The 16744-nt window shown below is 44.4% G+C and overlaps 1 protein-coding gene across 1 annotated transcript in view; it reads left to right on the top strand.

The window, feature by feature from the left end:
* Positions 1–688: 688 nt before the first annotated feature.
* PRTFDC1 (phosphoribosyl transferase domain containing 1) overlaps positions 689–16744 on the top strand; it is a 101417-nt gene continuing 85361 nt past the window's right edge. Inside the window, 3 exon segments of the mRNA XM_007667881.3 lie at positions 689–951; positions 4092–4273; positions 10716–10828. Of these exon segments, the coding sequence (XP_007666071.2) occupies positions 689–951; positions 4092–4273; positions 10716–10828 (558 nt within the window).

Genomic DNA, 16744 nt, shown 5'->3' on the forward strand with positions numbered 1-16744 from the left:
TCACAGAGCAGACAAGTGGCAGAGATGGGATTAGAACCCACAGCCTCTGACTCCCAAGCCCATGCTCTTTCCACTGAGACACGCTGCTTCTCTAGGAATAGTCACACCTGTTTAGGTATGCAGGGGAACCTGTGAGGTCATCCTATAAAGCAGACCCAAACTTCTAGATAGTCCCGAGGCCAAAACCAGCCCAGAGATGAGTGAAGCTGGCCCAGATCCCCCCGGGGGGGGGGGGCAGCTTCTCAGTCCAGACCCAAACCCTCCGGTTCGGATCCAGACCGAGCCGGCTGCCGTGACAGGGAATGCTTTTTTAGATCCCCAGACGTCATCCTTAAGCATAATAGGTTTCGTCCTTAATCTGGAGGGAACACAGTTTCAGATGAGAGAATAATTCAATCCCCATGCCTTTGAATTCTTGATCTCCCTACTACGACTGTCAATTAAGGAGGCCTTTTTCTGCAGCGAACCCCTTTATGGAAGGAATTTCAGCACTGCCTGCAGTGTCAATTAATTTTGCATGAACTGCTGCCACACCATTAGGTTCTAATCTTTTCATTCATAAATGCATTGTATCACGCTGGGGTCACACATGACTTCTGCATCCCACCCTGAGGATTTATTTAGTACTCCCTCCCCCCTCCCCATCCCACTTGCCCCCCTCCCCAGTTCCTGCAGCTGTGTCCTTTCAATGACTGCTTTATACTGGCCAAGAGAGTCCAGTACTGCTGCCAGGGCCTGGGCTCCGGAGGAGCGTACAGCACCACTGCCCTCATCCGCCTCAACTACCCACTCAAGTACTGATCCAGTCAGAGGGGGACAGTGGAATCAAGTTTTCGCCCCGGCCCAGAGCCGGTGTCCATCCCCCACCAAGGGTGGGGAACGTTCGGTCACGTCTGAAGCATTTGCACGATTCCAGAGATCGCCTCTAAAGCTTGTGCTTGACAGCCTTAGGTAAATTGGCGGTGAAACGGTAATCTTTCAAGTTTTGATTCTGAACAAGGCCCGCCGACTTGACTTGTCTAACTGGGAGCCAGCTGGACAACACAGCGGAGCCATTATTGTCTCCAGCTCCCTATTTGATCCCGTGCGAATCGAAGAAGGGGCCAGGAAGGGGGAGATGCTATGCTAATTGCATACCAATTAGGACTTTTGCATATTCTGGGTCATTTGTTCTCTATGAGACAGATCTATTGAAATAGAGAGACCTGGAGCCTACATATCTAGAAGATTTCTTACTACTTTTCGGTACCTGTTCTTCTTCCTATTGAAAAACTGTGAGCTTAGTACAGTGCTTGATGCATAGTAAGTGCCTAAGAAATATCTCAATACCATAATTAATTGTGCTTTCATTTATGTAATGTCTATAAGTGCTTTGCTCTGAACGATGCAAAGTTATCATCATCATTGATATTATTATTTTGGGGTTTTGGTCTACGTGGAGTTTATCCAGAGCTTAACTGGGGACTTTATGACCAACCATGTGGAGTTACCAAGATTCATCAGTCAATCAGTGGTATTCGTTGAGCACTTACTGTGTGCAGAGCACTGTATTAGCGCTTAGAAGAGTACAAGAGAATTGGCAGGCAAGTTCCCTGCCCACAACAAGTTTACAGTCTAGTTGGAGAGCTAGACAGATGGATATGTACATAAATGCTGTGGGGCTGATATCAAGTGCCTAAAGGGTACAGATCCAAGCGTGTTGAAAATCCATTAGTGGATTTCAGGAGCTTTCAGGTGGGAAATTGTAGGGTCTATTTGATAGTGATTTTAAAGACTAATTAAAATATGTTCCTTGCTTTAATTGTGGCGTTACCAAGTTTTCTATATGAATTGAATTCTGATATCTCTACATAAGGAAGCTTTCCCCGTAGCAGATCTCAACTGCTCAAATGCTTTCAAGAATGAACAAGACCATTAATTAAAAAAATAAATAAAATTGGTGGGTACTGTTGAACAATACTTCAGCTGAAAGTCTTGAGTGATTTGTGTTTCTGGATTTTGCAGTGTTCCTATCTGCTCTCTTTTTGTTGTATTAATATGACTTTGTGAAGAAGTATTATCTAAAATTTACCTCTCCGCACAATATTTACTGTTCTCCCTTGCTGCCAACAGAGGTACACAGGTAATAAAATGAACAAAACCATTCTTTTCACAAACTACTTCTCACCCTTGTCAAATAGATAAATGCTATTTACAAGGTTGCCTCAATTTAGGTTCTCATTGCTTCCTGTTGCTATCTGACTTCATTCAATAAGAACTTTTGAGTTACATACTTAAAACACTGTCTTAATATTTTTTTAATGGTATTTAGGTGCATACTATGTGCCAAGCACTGTTCTAAGTGCAGGGGTAGTTACAGGTTAATCAGGTTGGACACAGTCCATATCATACAAGGGCTCATAGTCCTAATCCCCATTTTACAGATGGGGTTACTGAGATAATTTAAGTGACTTGGCCAAAGTCACATAGCAGACTAGTGGCAGAGGCTGGATTAGAACCCAGGTCCTTCTGACTCCCAAGCTCTATCTACTACGCCATGCTGCATCTCTGATTATATTGTATCTATCCCGGCATACAGCATAGTGTTTGGTGCATTGTAAATCCTTCATTATTATTAGGGCATTTGCTTATTTTTAAATTTTTAAATGATATTTGTTAAGTGCTATGTGTCAGGTGCTGTAATAATAATGGCATTTGTTAAGCACTTACTATGTGCAGAGCACTGGAGAGGATACAAGGTGATCAGGTTGTCCCATGTGGGGTGCAGTCTTCATCCCCATTTTGTAGATGAGGTAACTGAGGCACCGAGAAGTTAAGTGACTCGCCCCAAGCGGCAAGAGTCGGGATTTGAACCCAACGACCTCTGATTCCCAAGCCACTCTTTCCACTGAACCACACTGTACTGAGCGCCAGGGTAGTTATAATAATAATAGTAATGATGATGGTATTTGTTAAGCCCTTACTATATGCCAAGCACTGCTCTAAGCACTGGGGTAGATAGAAGGGAATCAGTTGGCCCCCCCGTGGGGCTCACTGTCTTCCTCCCCATTTTACAGAGGAGGGAACTGAGGCCCAGAGAAGTGAAGTGATTTGCCCGAGTTCACACAGCTGACAAGTGGAGGGGGCGGGATTAGAACCCACGACCTCGGACTCCCAAGACGGTGCTCTTTCCACTAAGCCACGGTGATTATCTTATAATCTATAAGCTAATAAGATAATCAGGTCGGGCCCAGTCCCTGTCCCACGTGGGACTGACAGTAGAGGGCCGTGTGCTTTTAGAGTGGCCCCTGACACTGGCTAAGAGCCTTCTTCAGCCGGCGACAAGAAGCATTAACATGACCAACGAAGCCGCGCTGCCCGGCCTGAGGACGAGGAAGGAAAGGACACTGAGTGAGGATGTCCGCCTTCCCCCCCACCCCGGGAGGAGAAACGCCAGGCCACCGCAGCCCGCCGGCCGAGGCGGAGGGACACCGTGCGACCGACAGGCGAGGCGGCCGGGGGGGGGGGGGGGGGGGCGGAGGGATCCGGCCGGGGGGCGGAGGGACACGAGAAGGGGCCGAGCCTGGGAGGAGGCATCGAAAGGCCCAGGGAAGGGGCGGAGGGATATGGAAAGGGAGCCAGGGAAGGGCGGAGGGATACGAGGAACACGAAAAGGAGAGGAAAGGAAGGCGGAGAATATGGAAAGGCGGAGGGTTTGAGGGAGAAGAGGCGGAGGCGAGGAACAGGAGGCGGGGTTGAGGATCATGAGGCGAGGCTGAGGATCATGAGGCGGGGCTGAGGGACATGAGGCGGGGCTGAGGGACATGAGGCGGGGCTGAGGGACATGAGGCGGGGCTGAGGATCATCAGGCGAGGTTGAGGGACACGAGGCGAGACTGTGGGACATGAAGCGGGGCTGAGGAGCATGAGGCGGGGCTGAGGAGCATGAGGCGGAGCTGAGGGACATGAGGCGGAGCTGAGGAACATGAGGCGAGGCTGAGGGACCCGAGGAGGGGCTAAGGGCAGCCCGTAAGGTCGGGAGGCCTGAAGAGTGAGGCCGAGGGGGTGGGCGACGTTGGCCATTTTCCTCCCGCAGCCCTCGCGTCCCTCCAGCCGCTCCCTCTTCCCGCCCGGGGGTGCGGGCTCGTGGTCCCTGCGGGGGGCGGGGGGCAGGGCCGCCCCCCATAGCAGCCGGACGCCTCCTCCTCCCCCCGCAGCCCCCGAGCCTCAGGGACCCGCGCCCATCGGCAGGACCGACCTCGCCTTCGGGGACCACACAGGGGCCTTCTTCCGCCGTCAGTCGTATCGGTGGAGCTCCTCCTCTGTGGAGAGCACTGTACTGAGCGTTTGGGAGAGTACACTACAGCAGGCACATTCCCTGCCCGCCAAGGATTTACAGTCTAGAGGGGGAGACAGGCATTCATATGACTAAATTACAGTCGTTCATTCAATAGTATTTATTGAGCGCTTACTAGGTGCAGAGCGCTGTACTAAGCGCTTGGAATGGACAAATCGGCAACAGAGAGAGATAGTCCCTGCCCATTGACGGGCTTACAGTCTAATCGGTGGAGACAGACAAAATCAATAGCAATAAAGAGAATCAAGGGGATGTACATCTCATTACAACAAGAGCAATAAATAGAATCAAGGGGATGTACATCTCATTAACAAAATAAATAGGGTAATAAAAATATATACAAATGGGACGAGCACAGTGCTGAGGGGAAGGGAGAGGGGAAGGAGCAGAGGGAAAGTGGGGGAAAGGGGCTCTTAGCTGAGGGGAGGTGAAGGGGGGGTGGAGGGGAAGCAGAGGGAAAAGGGGAAGCTCAGTTATGTACAAAAGTGCTGGGGGAGTTTGAATAAATTGGGCGAGTAAAGGCGAAGCTGAAGGGAGTGGAAGAAAAGGGAAGGCTTCTTGGAGGAGGTGTGCCTTCCACCAGGTTTTGAAGATGGGAAGAGTGATAATCCTACGGCTGTGAAGAGGGAAGGCATTCCAGGCCAGAGGCAGGACTTGGGTGAGAGGTAGGCTGTGAGATAAACGAGAGAGAGGTACAAGGAGTAGGTTGGCATTGGAGGAGCCCTTCCCTTCCCCTCACCCCCAGTTCTTCTCCTCAGGTCAGAAAGCAGGGCTTGGTTTGGGTGGTATTTGTTAAGCGCTTACTATGTGCCAGGTACTGTACTAAGCCCTGAGGTAATAATGTTGGTATTTAAGTGCTTACTATGTGCAGAGCACTGTTCTAAGCGCTGGGGTAGATACAGGGTAATCAGGTCGTGCCACGTGAGGCTCTCAAGTAGAAGATAATCAGGTTGGGCACAGTTCCTGTCCCACATGGGGCTCACAGTCTTAACCCCCATTTTACAGATGAAGTGGCTGAGGCACAGAGGAAGAGAAGTGACTTGACCAAGGCCTCACAGCGGACAAGTGGCGGAGCCAGAATTTCAACCCAGGCCCTTCTGACTCCCAGGCCCGTGCTCTATCCATTAGGCTAAGTTGCTAAGGTTGAGCAGTGGGAATCGCCCCTCCCTCTCCCCCAATCCCCAAAAAGACTAGAGTGATTTTTTTGGTGGTCATAGGAGCCTGGGGTCCACTAAGAACTGATAAGAATTGTTGGCAGGGGTGAGGAGGGGGAGGGCAGTTAGCAGAGCAGTTCCACATTCTGCAGAGATAACACCCGATATTCCTAGGGTTCATTCATTCAATTGTATTTATTGAGCGCCTACTGTGTGCAGAGCACTGTTCTATCCATTGGGGGGAAATTACAACTTTGGATAGTTTAAAATTTTCAGTCACTGGGGAAGGAATAGGGAGATATTAATCTAAAATTGAATTAACTGGACATAGATTGTGGTTACATTGCTGTTTCCTCATTTGGCATTGAGCACAGAGCGCTAATTGGGGCAGAAATAGGAGACATCTTCTTGTAGAAGTCTGATAATTGTACCTATCAATTAACCCCTTATACTGAAAAGATTTCTTTTTTTTTCAAGTCTGAGAAGGAAGTCTGGTAATTGGGAAGAATTGGAAAGGTGGTTACAAATTTTTTGAGTCTTGTTAGAATGTTACATATCCCATTTGTCATTCATTTACTGCATTCCTCTTTGAGCTATTCATTGTATGGCACATATCTTTGAGGTATGCAGTTCTATGCTTAAAGACCATAAAGCCTTTAGAGTACTATGCTAAGGAGACTGTTCAACCCCAGAATGATTATTTTTATTGAAGTGACTGTCATGCAACTGAAATTAAAAGAGTGAAAGAGGTAATTATTTATGAAGTTAAAAGCATAATACTGAAAAGACTCAGGACTAGCTATATATTAAAGAATTCCTCCTTTCAAATTAGATCCAAGTATAACTCAGGGGAATAATACTTAGCATATATTAGTGAGCATGTAGACTTGGAGAAATCTGGAGATGTTGATTGTCTGATGGATTTATTGTTCTGACTAAAACAGTTGTATGTTATAACTTGATTTCAAACACTGCTCTTTTCACATGTCAATCATTCGGTCGTATTTATTGAGTGCTTACTGTGTGCAGAGCACTGTATTAAGTGCTTGGGAGAGTACACATTCCCTGCCCACAACGAGCTCAAAGACTAGAAGTGAATGGATTTCTTCTTATAGTTTTTCTTTAAGACATTATTGTACTGTATTTGGAGCTTGCCACATCCTCCTCAGTCTCAGATTATTTTGTTTTGCCCCTAGAGTTTAGCAGAGTGTTTGGGACGTAGTAAGAAAATAATGTTGGTGAAGGAGAAGGTACTAAGTGCCATGGGATAAACTAGTGATTTGCTGCAAGGTAGTGCCAGAGAAAAAAACATTAAGCATTTATAAAAATATTTTGAAAAGAAAAACACGAAATTCTAATCTTTAATCCTAAACTGTTGAATGGAAGAAACATGAAGTTTAAACAAAGGGTTTTGTAAACGTTAACTTTAGGCTATGTTATTCCTCAGTGAACACTCATGAGAAGGGCTCTTTCAAAGGGCTACGATTCTATAGAATAATAATGTGGTATTTGGGTAGATACAAGATAATCAGATCAGACACAGTCCCTGTCCTGTGCAGGACTCACAGTCTCAGGGTGGAGGGAGAACAAGTATCTTATCCCCATTTTATGATGAGGCAATTGAGGTGCAGAACATTTGAATGACTTGCCCCAAGGCACATAGCTGCCAGAGCTGGAATTAGAATGCAGGTCTCCTGGCTTCCACTCCTGTGTTCTGTCATACTGCTTCTTTACCTCTCTGCCACCACAGTAGGTGTTTAGTTTTGACGTGGCGTGTCAAGAAGGGAAACATCCTCCCTCCAAAGTGAGGTTGTTGGGAGCAAGGGAGGGCACTGAGGGAGAAGAAAGAAAATATTTGATTTAATGTTGTGGTTTCTATGTTTGACTTTCCAACCAGGCATGGTCACGTGTTGGAAATGTGTGATGTGGTAGAGCCTCGTCCTAGAAAGCAAAACTTTAACAGATCACTATAAGGTCAAACTCAAAGAATAACGGCCAGGGTGGGGCAAGACATCCTTCCAGGAGGTGAGTTGAACAGAGTGCCGGTCCTGTTTTTTTTTATTTTTTATGGTACTTGTTAGGCGCTTACTATGTGTCAAGCACTGTTCTGAGTACTGGGGCAGATACAAGTTCATCTGGTTGGACACAGTTCCTGTCCCATGTGGGGCTTACAGCCTAAATGGGAGGGAGAACAGGTCTTGAATCCCCATTATCTAGTGGAAGAAACTGAGGCATAGAGAAATTAAGTGACTTGCCCAAGATCACACGCCAAGCACCTGGCAGAGCCGGGATCAGGACCTACGTCTTCTGACTCCCAGGCTTGTGCTCTTTCCACTAGGCCATTCTGCTTCTCAAAAGCTTCTCTCTATTTCATGGCCTGTTTTTCTCTTCTTCCATAACACATCCCTAGTCTGATCCATCTTAAGAATCCTGGTTGGAACAATGTACATTTTAAGGAGGGGAAAGATTTATTACTTACCAAATTACAGCAAATATACAATGTGGAATTAAACACAGGGAAATGCTGCATTTTAGATTGTTTTATAAGAAGAATAGCAACTATATCAGCATGCGATACGCTTGGCAGCCATTTCTGTAGTGCAGGCTATTGGCTCAATGTAAACTCAGCATGAATCAAGAACCTCCTGCTATTGTTAGGATGCCCCTTCCTTCCCTTCACCCCTGGCCCTAACATTCTCTCTAGGTAGATAGCTCTTTATTGGGCAAGGCACTAGAAAAGGTGTCCTAATCTCTGCAAACGTCTAGGGTGAACCAAGACTTTCACAGGGATGAATTCTCAAATCAGTTATATTGTCTTAAAACATGAAGGGTGGCTATATGTAGCTTTTTGGGGAGAAGAGATCTGTAACTCTTCCTTGGCTCAAGATAGGCTGTGAATAATAAAATTAGCTCTAGTGCTTCCCCCGTCCATCTCCCTCCCTCCGTCTCCCTCCATCTGTTAACTCTCCTCCTCTTCCCTCCCCAGCTCGGGGATCTAGTCACAGGTACTAATGCAGCCACAGGCAAAGAAGCACACATCTGCAGCTTCCTTGTACTTTGGAATTGAACTTCTATATACTACTGTATCATTTTAAATCTGTGACAGACTTCATTTAGTACACTGCTTGGTATAGTGCTCTGCTGCACATAGTAGGCTCTGCCTAAACACTACTGATTGATTTGTTCGAATCCACTCTTCAGCCTCACTCTATTTTATATCTCCAATCCCCAAAACCAAATTTTACAGACAGGGAATTCAAAAAGGACTGGATCGAAACTTTGTCATTTGTCATTTTTACGTGCTCTTCGCCTCTCTCCCTGCCCCAAAGCACTTATGCATATAGCTATAGTTCTGTTTATATGTCAGTTTTACTTGCATTGATTGTCTTTCTTCCCCCTGTGATTCCTTTTTGGACAGGGATTGTCTCTCTTTTATTGCTTTATTGCACTTTCCAAGCACTTAATACAGTGCTCTGCACATATTAAGTGCTCAATTAATGTGATTGAGTTAATTTTTACATTTCTACTAGTCAGAAACATGTCTAAAAGAGCTGGATCAATTTTTTAAGATTTAGCTGAAGAAATTTAGTCATGTAAATGATACCTTTTTTGAGTATTCTCACCAGGGGTTATCTTCAGAGATGTACATTCATAATATCAATAAATTGATAAACACTGACATTGTTATCCAAATTTTCATCAGATTGAAGACAGTGACAATGTCTTATTTTCTGTTTTGCAAGATGTCTAGGTAATTTGCCTAGGAGAGCTCTGCTCCGCACACAGACAGCAAAAGACACTTGAGCGAATGAATGAATGAATGAATGAATGAATGAAATATTTTAAAGTTTAAAGAATAGCTTCTTTTGTCAAAGTCTGTGTGAAATGTCATAGCCTTACTGAGGTTTGGAAATTAACCCATTACAAATAGTTCAGACCAAGTTCATTTCACTTGTAGATTGCAGATGAATTGCAGGCTATAGTTTAAATTTATTCACATGTGCAACAAAACTACACTGGAGATGTGTGCTTATAACGCATAGTACTAGCGTGGACAGGTAAGTGTGCTTTCTAGCATTTTGATTAATTTACTTAGGTACCCTGTCTCATTATTCTGGGTTTCAGCCCATTGGCAGGGAAATAAACTTGTATGTTACTTTATTGATGAACAAAAATAGTGTAGTAGAGTATGTCCATATAGTTGTGACAATTAAGGGACAAATCTAAAAATTGAACCATTAAAAATGTTATGGTAGTTTTTTAAACTTGTTGAAATGAAGTAATAAAAATCACTTTTATAAAATATATTTTTATAATTTTTAGTTAAACAAAGTCCCACTTATTGCCCAGGTAGGCCTTTTTATTAGATCTAGCCCCTAAAAAGGAGAATTATGTATTTTCCTACTTCCTACGTACCATGTTTTGGGAAACATAGAGAGAAAACAGATAGCAAGAAGTAAATGAGTGTAGACATTTATTTTTCTGATTTAAACTACTTATGTTTTTTCGGTCCTTTGTTTTATGTCTTTAGTTGCTCACGACAAGAATGTTCTACAGAGTTATCAATATGTTCTGATATGTTAAAAAGCTCAAAGATAATCAGCTTCAGTTCTGGAATCAGTGCTTATTTAGGATATTGTTCTTATGAGAAAATTGATTCAAGCAATTCAGGAACCAGTTGTGACATAAGTCCCAGGACTGCCTCTACAAGTGATCTAGTGTGAACGAGTGGACTGAAAACTGGGCCATTATCCAAGTCAGACTCTGCATAACTCGTTTCTCAACTGTAAAATGAGGAAAGTAGTAACTTAGCTTATTCAGTTAACTTTTTGGGGAGATTAATCTAGAAACAAAAATGAATACAACCTGGCCATGTCCCCATGCAGTGTACCTGCCTGAATTTATATACTCTTTTGGTTGAACGCAGAACACAACACTTGTGCATGGCAGTGAAAAGTTTTATCCCTCTGACCAACACAGTGCTCTTCCCACCACGTAAACACACTGCCGGCATAGATTTCTTATAAGCCTACCCTCGTCCCCCCAAATAATGGAGCTTGTAAAATCCTTATGGTTTATCATGATCTGAAACATTCACAAGACAAAGTGATTTTTATTATCATAATGGAAGGTTGTGCTTCATGCAACACACTGATATTAGAGAGCCTCTTGCTCAGTTTTTTTCCTTCTAATTTTTTTTCTACTAATTTTTATTTTAGGACTGAGTGGTTCTCAGTGTACTTTAAGGCGGTTTCAGTTTCTGCTCCGATCTCGTAGGATGCCTTCAAGAAAGATTTGTCTCCATGAAGGTAGATTGCATCAGGCTAAAGAGTTATCGGGTAAGTTAAAGAATGTTTCTTCCCAGTGATCGTGGTATTTCCCAAGTAAGGTCTTGTACGTCTTAGGAGCTTTAATTTTGTCAAATTTCATAAAATGATTACAGAATGGAAAACTTTTTTCTTCCAAAGATTATTTCAACTAATGTTGACAACCAAATGTGTTTCAGGAATGAAGTTCCTTTTCTTTTCCTGCCAAAAAAGCTCTGTAATTATTTCTGAGTGCCTGGTCACCCCATGGTGATGTAGAAGGGACAATGCTCCTCTGTATGGACCAGGGCAGGACATTCCAGGGTTGGTCAGAGGGTCACTATCTTCTAGCACTCCCCAGGAATCTACAGGACTCGGGCACTCAGCCCAGAGTTTCCCTATTTAGATGGGGCCCTTTACTAAATCCATTACCCTGCAGCATGGTTACAGGATCGGCTTTTGTGAAGATAATTGCTGTTTAGGGGAGAAGAGAGAGCAATTGCAGTCTTAGTGGCTGTTCATAGTTTCCAGTCACAAACGACAGTTGAGCTCTCGTCCAGCCAAGGCAATTCCAAGACCAAGAGCCTGGGCAAAGGAATGAATTTTAGTGCTTGTGGTTTGCACTGTGCTACTCACACTGTCTTGGCCCTGCCAGTTACTTTCCCTTAGGGTCAGTTGATAGGACAGATGAGTAGGTGGCTGGGGGTGCCACACTCACTGTGAAGCGCAAGCATTCATTTTATGTACAAACTCCGTTTACCACCCAAGTGACCATAGCATAGCGCTGCTCTTACACGGTAACACTATAGACCCTAAGGCAACCTGCCAGGGTAACTGCCCCATTAACCACTGTGGCCTTCACTGCTCAGGATGGCCAACTATTTTCAGGATTCCCGGTGAGCCTCTTCACCACACAAGTTGCTCCAGGTGGTTCTTTGGTCAGATACTTTCATCACCAGTGGCAGAATTCCAGCAACATTCTTTCACTTCTTTCGGTTTCACCACCCCCGACCATGTGGGGGTGGGGGTCAAATTGGTGGAGACGGGGTTGTTCACGGTATTATTACCGAGTCCATTGGGTATTTTTTTCTTTGCGCCAAGCACTGTACAAAGCATGAGGGTAAATACAGGATGAACAAATTAAGGCACAGTCCCTCTCCTACAGAGGACTCACTATAAGCAGAGAAAGACAAGTAGAACAGTAAGAGTAAATTTCAGATAACTAGAAAATTTTAAAGAGAAAATTTATCCAAATAAACAACACTAAAATAAATAAACTAAGCCTACTTGTTAAGGACACTTCTCGGGCTCTTCATCCCTCTAGGCAATGGTTATGTGGGGCCACAATCTTTTCAGTGCTGCGGAGGCTGGGAAAACAATTTCACTCGCACTGTGAGAGGCAGGAGGAGGAAAGGCAGACCTATCCATCAATCCACCCTGCCATGGACCCTGGAACTTCCAGCTTTGTGGGGACTCCAGGCCACGAGGGTCTCCTTGTTCCCCGCCCCCAAAGTCTTATTGAAGGCCCATCTCCTCCAAGAGGCCTTCCTGACTAAACCCTCCTTTCCTCTTCTCCCTCTCCCTTCTGCGTCATCCTGACTTGCTCCCTTTATTCATCCTTCCTCCCAGCCCTTCAAGCGCCTATAGACATATCTATAATTTATGTATTTATATTAATGCCTTTCTCTCCCTCTAGACTGTAAGCTAATTGTGGGCAGAGAATGTGTTGTAGTGTTATATTGAACTCTCCCCAGTGCTTAGTGCAGTGCTCTGCACCCAGTAATTGCTCAGTAAATACAATGGACTAATGCGGTTAGTGCCCATCCTCTCCTCCTGTGTAAGTACTAATAACATTTATTATTTCCCTGGTGCATTGCACTCTTCCAAGCATTTGGGAAATGTAAAATAAGGAAGCGACACATTCCTTGCCCACAAGGAGCTTACATTCTAATGGGGGAGATAGACATTAAAGGATTTACAATCAAAGCAATCAAAATGAATAATGCTGTTTATATCTGAAAAAATGTGTTCGCATAAATGCTGAGAATAGGTATAGGTTCATACCTGCTAAAGATGTCTGATGGGTTTGCATGATTAAGGAAGCTGGAAATTAATCAGGGAAGGCATGCTGGAGGAGGTTAGTTTCAGGAAGGCTTTGAACATGGGAAGCGGTGTGGCATGTCAGATTTGGGGGAAGAGAGAGCTCCAAGCTGGAGGAACAATATGAGTGAAAAATGTCGCTTTCAACATTTTTGTAACCACAGTAACCAAGCATGGCAGAAAGTTACCTTTCACATGTAGGAATTTATCTGTTTATCCATAGATATACTAGCCAATGATGCTTGCTAGGCAGTAGTGACCATCCCTAGCACTTGCCAGATGTCTCCTTTTAGTGTCTCCATGGCAACTGGAAGGTTCTTCCTCCTCCTCTGTGACTATGCTCGTGAATATCAGCTCCTCAGACAATGTATTCCATAATTTTAAAACCACCCTCAAAAGGTAGAATTGTTACCTCTAGGACTGTGCTTGACCCATATCATCATCATCATCAATGATATTTATTGAGCTCTTGCTATATGCAGAGCATTGTTCTAAGCGCTTGGGAGAGTACAACAGAGTTGGCAGAGTTACAATACAACCGTGTTAAGAAAAACATTCCCAGAAGTAGGTGGAAATTCCTGCCCAGTGCTTGTGGTGCGATAAGCACCAGTTTTGTGGTCTGTGGTCTGAAAACTGCCCCATGTGAGGTGAATTTCCTTTACAGGTTAGGCCTAGTGTTGCCTGGTACTGTTTGCTCAAATAAATTCCCTCCATCTCCCCCAGGGCATAGACTGATTTAAAAAGATGCATTAAACAAGCCACACCCATATGGACTCATCTATCTGCAACTGTGGTCGGGGTTGCCGCGTTCTTTCCTCTCAGATTTGTAGGGAGCAGTCTTTCTGAGAACATCTGGGGCAGAGTGCCAGTACATCACGAGTTCACGCAAAATAGATGCCCGTGAAGTTGCTGTGGTGATAAAGTTCTCAAAAAGCTGTTGTATGTTACCAAGAGCCTTATGCTGATTTTCCCCAGAGTTTTTTTTTTTTAATCGCCTTCCTTTCTTTCACCAAAATAGAGAAAAGCACAATTTATCTTGAGCTAGTAGCATACCCGGCCCCCTGGCATCCCACCAGCCTGCCCTAAGTGTACCACAAAGCTTTCCCTGCCCCAAGCCAAGGAAAGACTCGAAATTTGAACTCAGCAAACATGACCCTAGTTCTCTGCAGTTCAGGAACTCCACCAACCTTCCCGGTGGTGCTCAATCTTTAAGCCTTGAGTTTCTGGTTGTTGGGCCTCTCTTCAGAGGAGGAAGTGAATATTTTTTAAAAGTATCTGTTGGGCGCTTACTGTGTGCCAAACACTTTTCAAAGTGTCGGGCTAGATACCAGTCAGTTAGGTTGGACACAGTCCCTATTCCACATGGGGCTCACAGTCTAAATAGAAGGGAGAAAAAAAGAACTGAGTCACAGGGAAGTTAAGTGACTTGCCCAAGGTCACACAGCAAAGCATTTGGCAGAGCCGGGATTAGAACCCAGATCCTCTGACTCCTAGGCCTGTGCTCTTTCTAGTGGACCATGCTGCTTCATGTCACAGGAAATCCGTCTCCACCATTACACGGATAGGAACAGTGAATCGGAGTTCTTTCAGAAGGGGCTGAGTGTGTGGAGGAATAGTGAAATATTGCAGTTATGCTGCTCTTCATGGTAGAGTGACTTGGCAGTCGAGATTCATTTCTACATGGTCCAAATTTACTCAAGTGTTAGGTAAAACAAGTAGTCGTGATTCAAAGGCTTGATTTCCATCTCATTCTGCTAAGCCTATTTTTTCAGTGCTTTTTTTCTCATCAATGATGCTAAAAAGTATTTTTTCATTTTTTTTCAAAAGGCATTTATTAAGTGCTTGCTGTGCGCCAGGAACTGAGCTAAGCGCTGGGGTAGATAGATGCTAACCAGTTTGGACCAGTCCATGACCCACACGGGGCCCCCAGTCTTAATCTCCATTTTACAGATGAGATAACTGAGGCACCCCGAGAAGTGAAGTGACTTGTCTAAGAGCACCCAGCAGACAAGTGGCGGAACCGGGATTAGAACCCAGGTCCTTTGCCTCCCAAGCTCATGTTCTAGCCATTAAGGCATGATGCTGCTGCTGCTACTGCTTGGTCCTTCCATCTGTAGCAGTGGTTGGCAAGAACTGATGATTGTTCAGGAAAGTAAATCAAACCTTGTCTTGTCAGAGTTCAATTCAGCAGCTCTGTCTTGGGAGAGCGCAATGTGTCCTTGAGTCCCAGGGCCAGGCCCCAACCACCTTTCCTGTCTCCTTATCTGGCCCCCAAGGAAACTGGAATCAGCTCAGGCCTGGCCCACCCATCTAACCCTCCCTCCTCTCACCATCTTTCTGGGTTGGTTTAAGTGTAACCCTGCCACAAGCGTGGGTGGGGGATGTGTCTACAAACTCTTGTATAGTACTCTTTCAGATGCTTAGTACAATGCTCCACACACAGTAAGCACTCAATAAATAGCACTGATTGACTGATTAGACTGAGCTCCAGTCCTGTGATTCTGTTTTGGGTCAAGTACAGTATTGTCTTGGGTTTGGATCCCTCTCAAGCATGTAGGACTTTTTATGGCACTACAATTATAAGTTTTAAAAGCAAGTTGTTATTATTAGTTAGACATCTTTATAAATATGCAGCCCTCAGAATTCACCCATACTTGTGAAGAGCCCTTTAGCCAAAATAATTGCTTACTTGAGAGCTAAAGATAGAAAAGCGATTGAAATATTTTCTCTGTATCTTCGTTGTAAATGTCAGAGAAAAGTGCATGCTGCCATAAAATAATTCCATCAATCTTAGCTTCTAAAATGAAGTTGGAAGATTGTGGGGCAATCTTTTAGACATCCTATCGCAATGTATATGAACTTTGGTCTTTTTAAAGGTAATCACCTTTAGTATGGAAATGGAGTAATGAAATTGCAGTAATGTAGTCAGAAAGAAAACAACTGTTTTCCCCTCCCTCTACAGGCCACAGTTTTTAATTCACACCTTCATTCAAAGTAATGTGAGCGCTTTACTGACCAAAAAACATCAGATATTGGTTTAATGCCTTTGATAGGTGATGGTAAAATGGCAATTCCAGATGGTACTTGCGTAGTGATTTGGTTAGAGCCCATGGTCCAGAGGGCATGGTCAGAGGGCTTGGAAAATGCCCAAGTCTCCCCTCTCTGTCCCATTGCCCCCCTCCACCTACTGCTCCATCAAACTGCTCCCATTCCTACCCAAATTCTTAGGAAATCTCATTTATATTTGCTGCCTTCACTTCCTCCCCAACAACTCTCTCTTTACCCTCATCAGACAGGCTTTCAACCCCTTCATTCTTTTGAGAGATCACTCTGCAAGGCCACAGTGATGTCCCTCTGGCCAAATCTCTGTCCTAATCCTCTTTTAACTGTGGGCCACCTTTTATACTGTGGGCCACTCCCTCCTCCATGAAGGATTTTTAGGCCTTGGTTTTGCTGACATGATGTTAACCTGGTTCTCTTCTAACCTCTCTGACCACTCCTTCTCAGTTTCGTTGGCTAACTCCTCCTCTGCTTCACATCCTGTAACAGGGAGGATCTCTTTGGGGTCCCCTACTTTTCTCACTCTACATTCACACTCAGACACAGCTCATCCACTCCTGTAAGTTTTTTCTATGACACTCCACTCACTTTTTTGCCACAGTAACCTGTGTTGGGATAAAGGAGGGTAAAGTTGATGAAAAGGGAGATATTTAAATTGAAGAAGAAAGTTTTGGCCTAGTGCACTCTTGACCCATTGCCCCCAGGGATGGAGAGAAAGATACATTTTTATATTAGTTTTTCCTTTGGATTGGCTTAGCTGGATGCCAAGAAGGATTCAAAGCGCTACCT

The sequence above is a fragment of the Ornithorhynchus anatinus genome, chromosome 13 (genome assembly GCF_004115215.2).
Source record: "Ornithorhynchus anatinus isolate Pmale09 chromosome 13, mOrnAna1.pri.v4, whole genome shotgun sequence".
Taxonomy (NCBI): Eukaryota; Metazoa; Chordata; class Mammalia; order Monotremata; family Ornithorhynchidae; genus Ornithorhynchus; species Ornithorhynchus anatinus.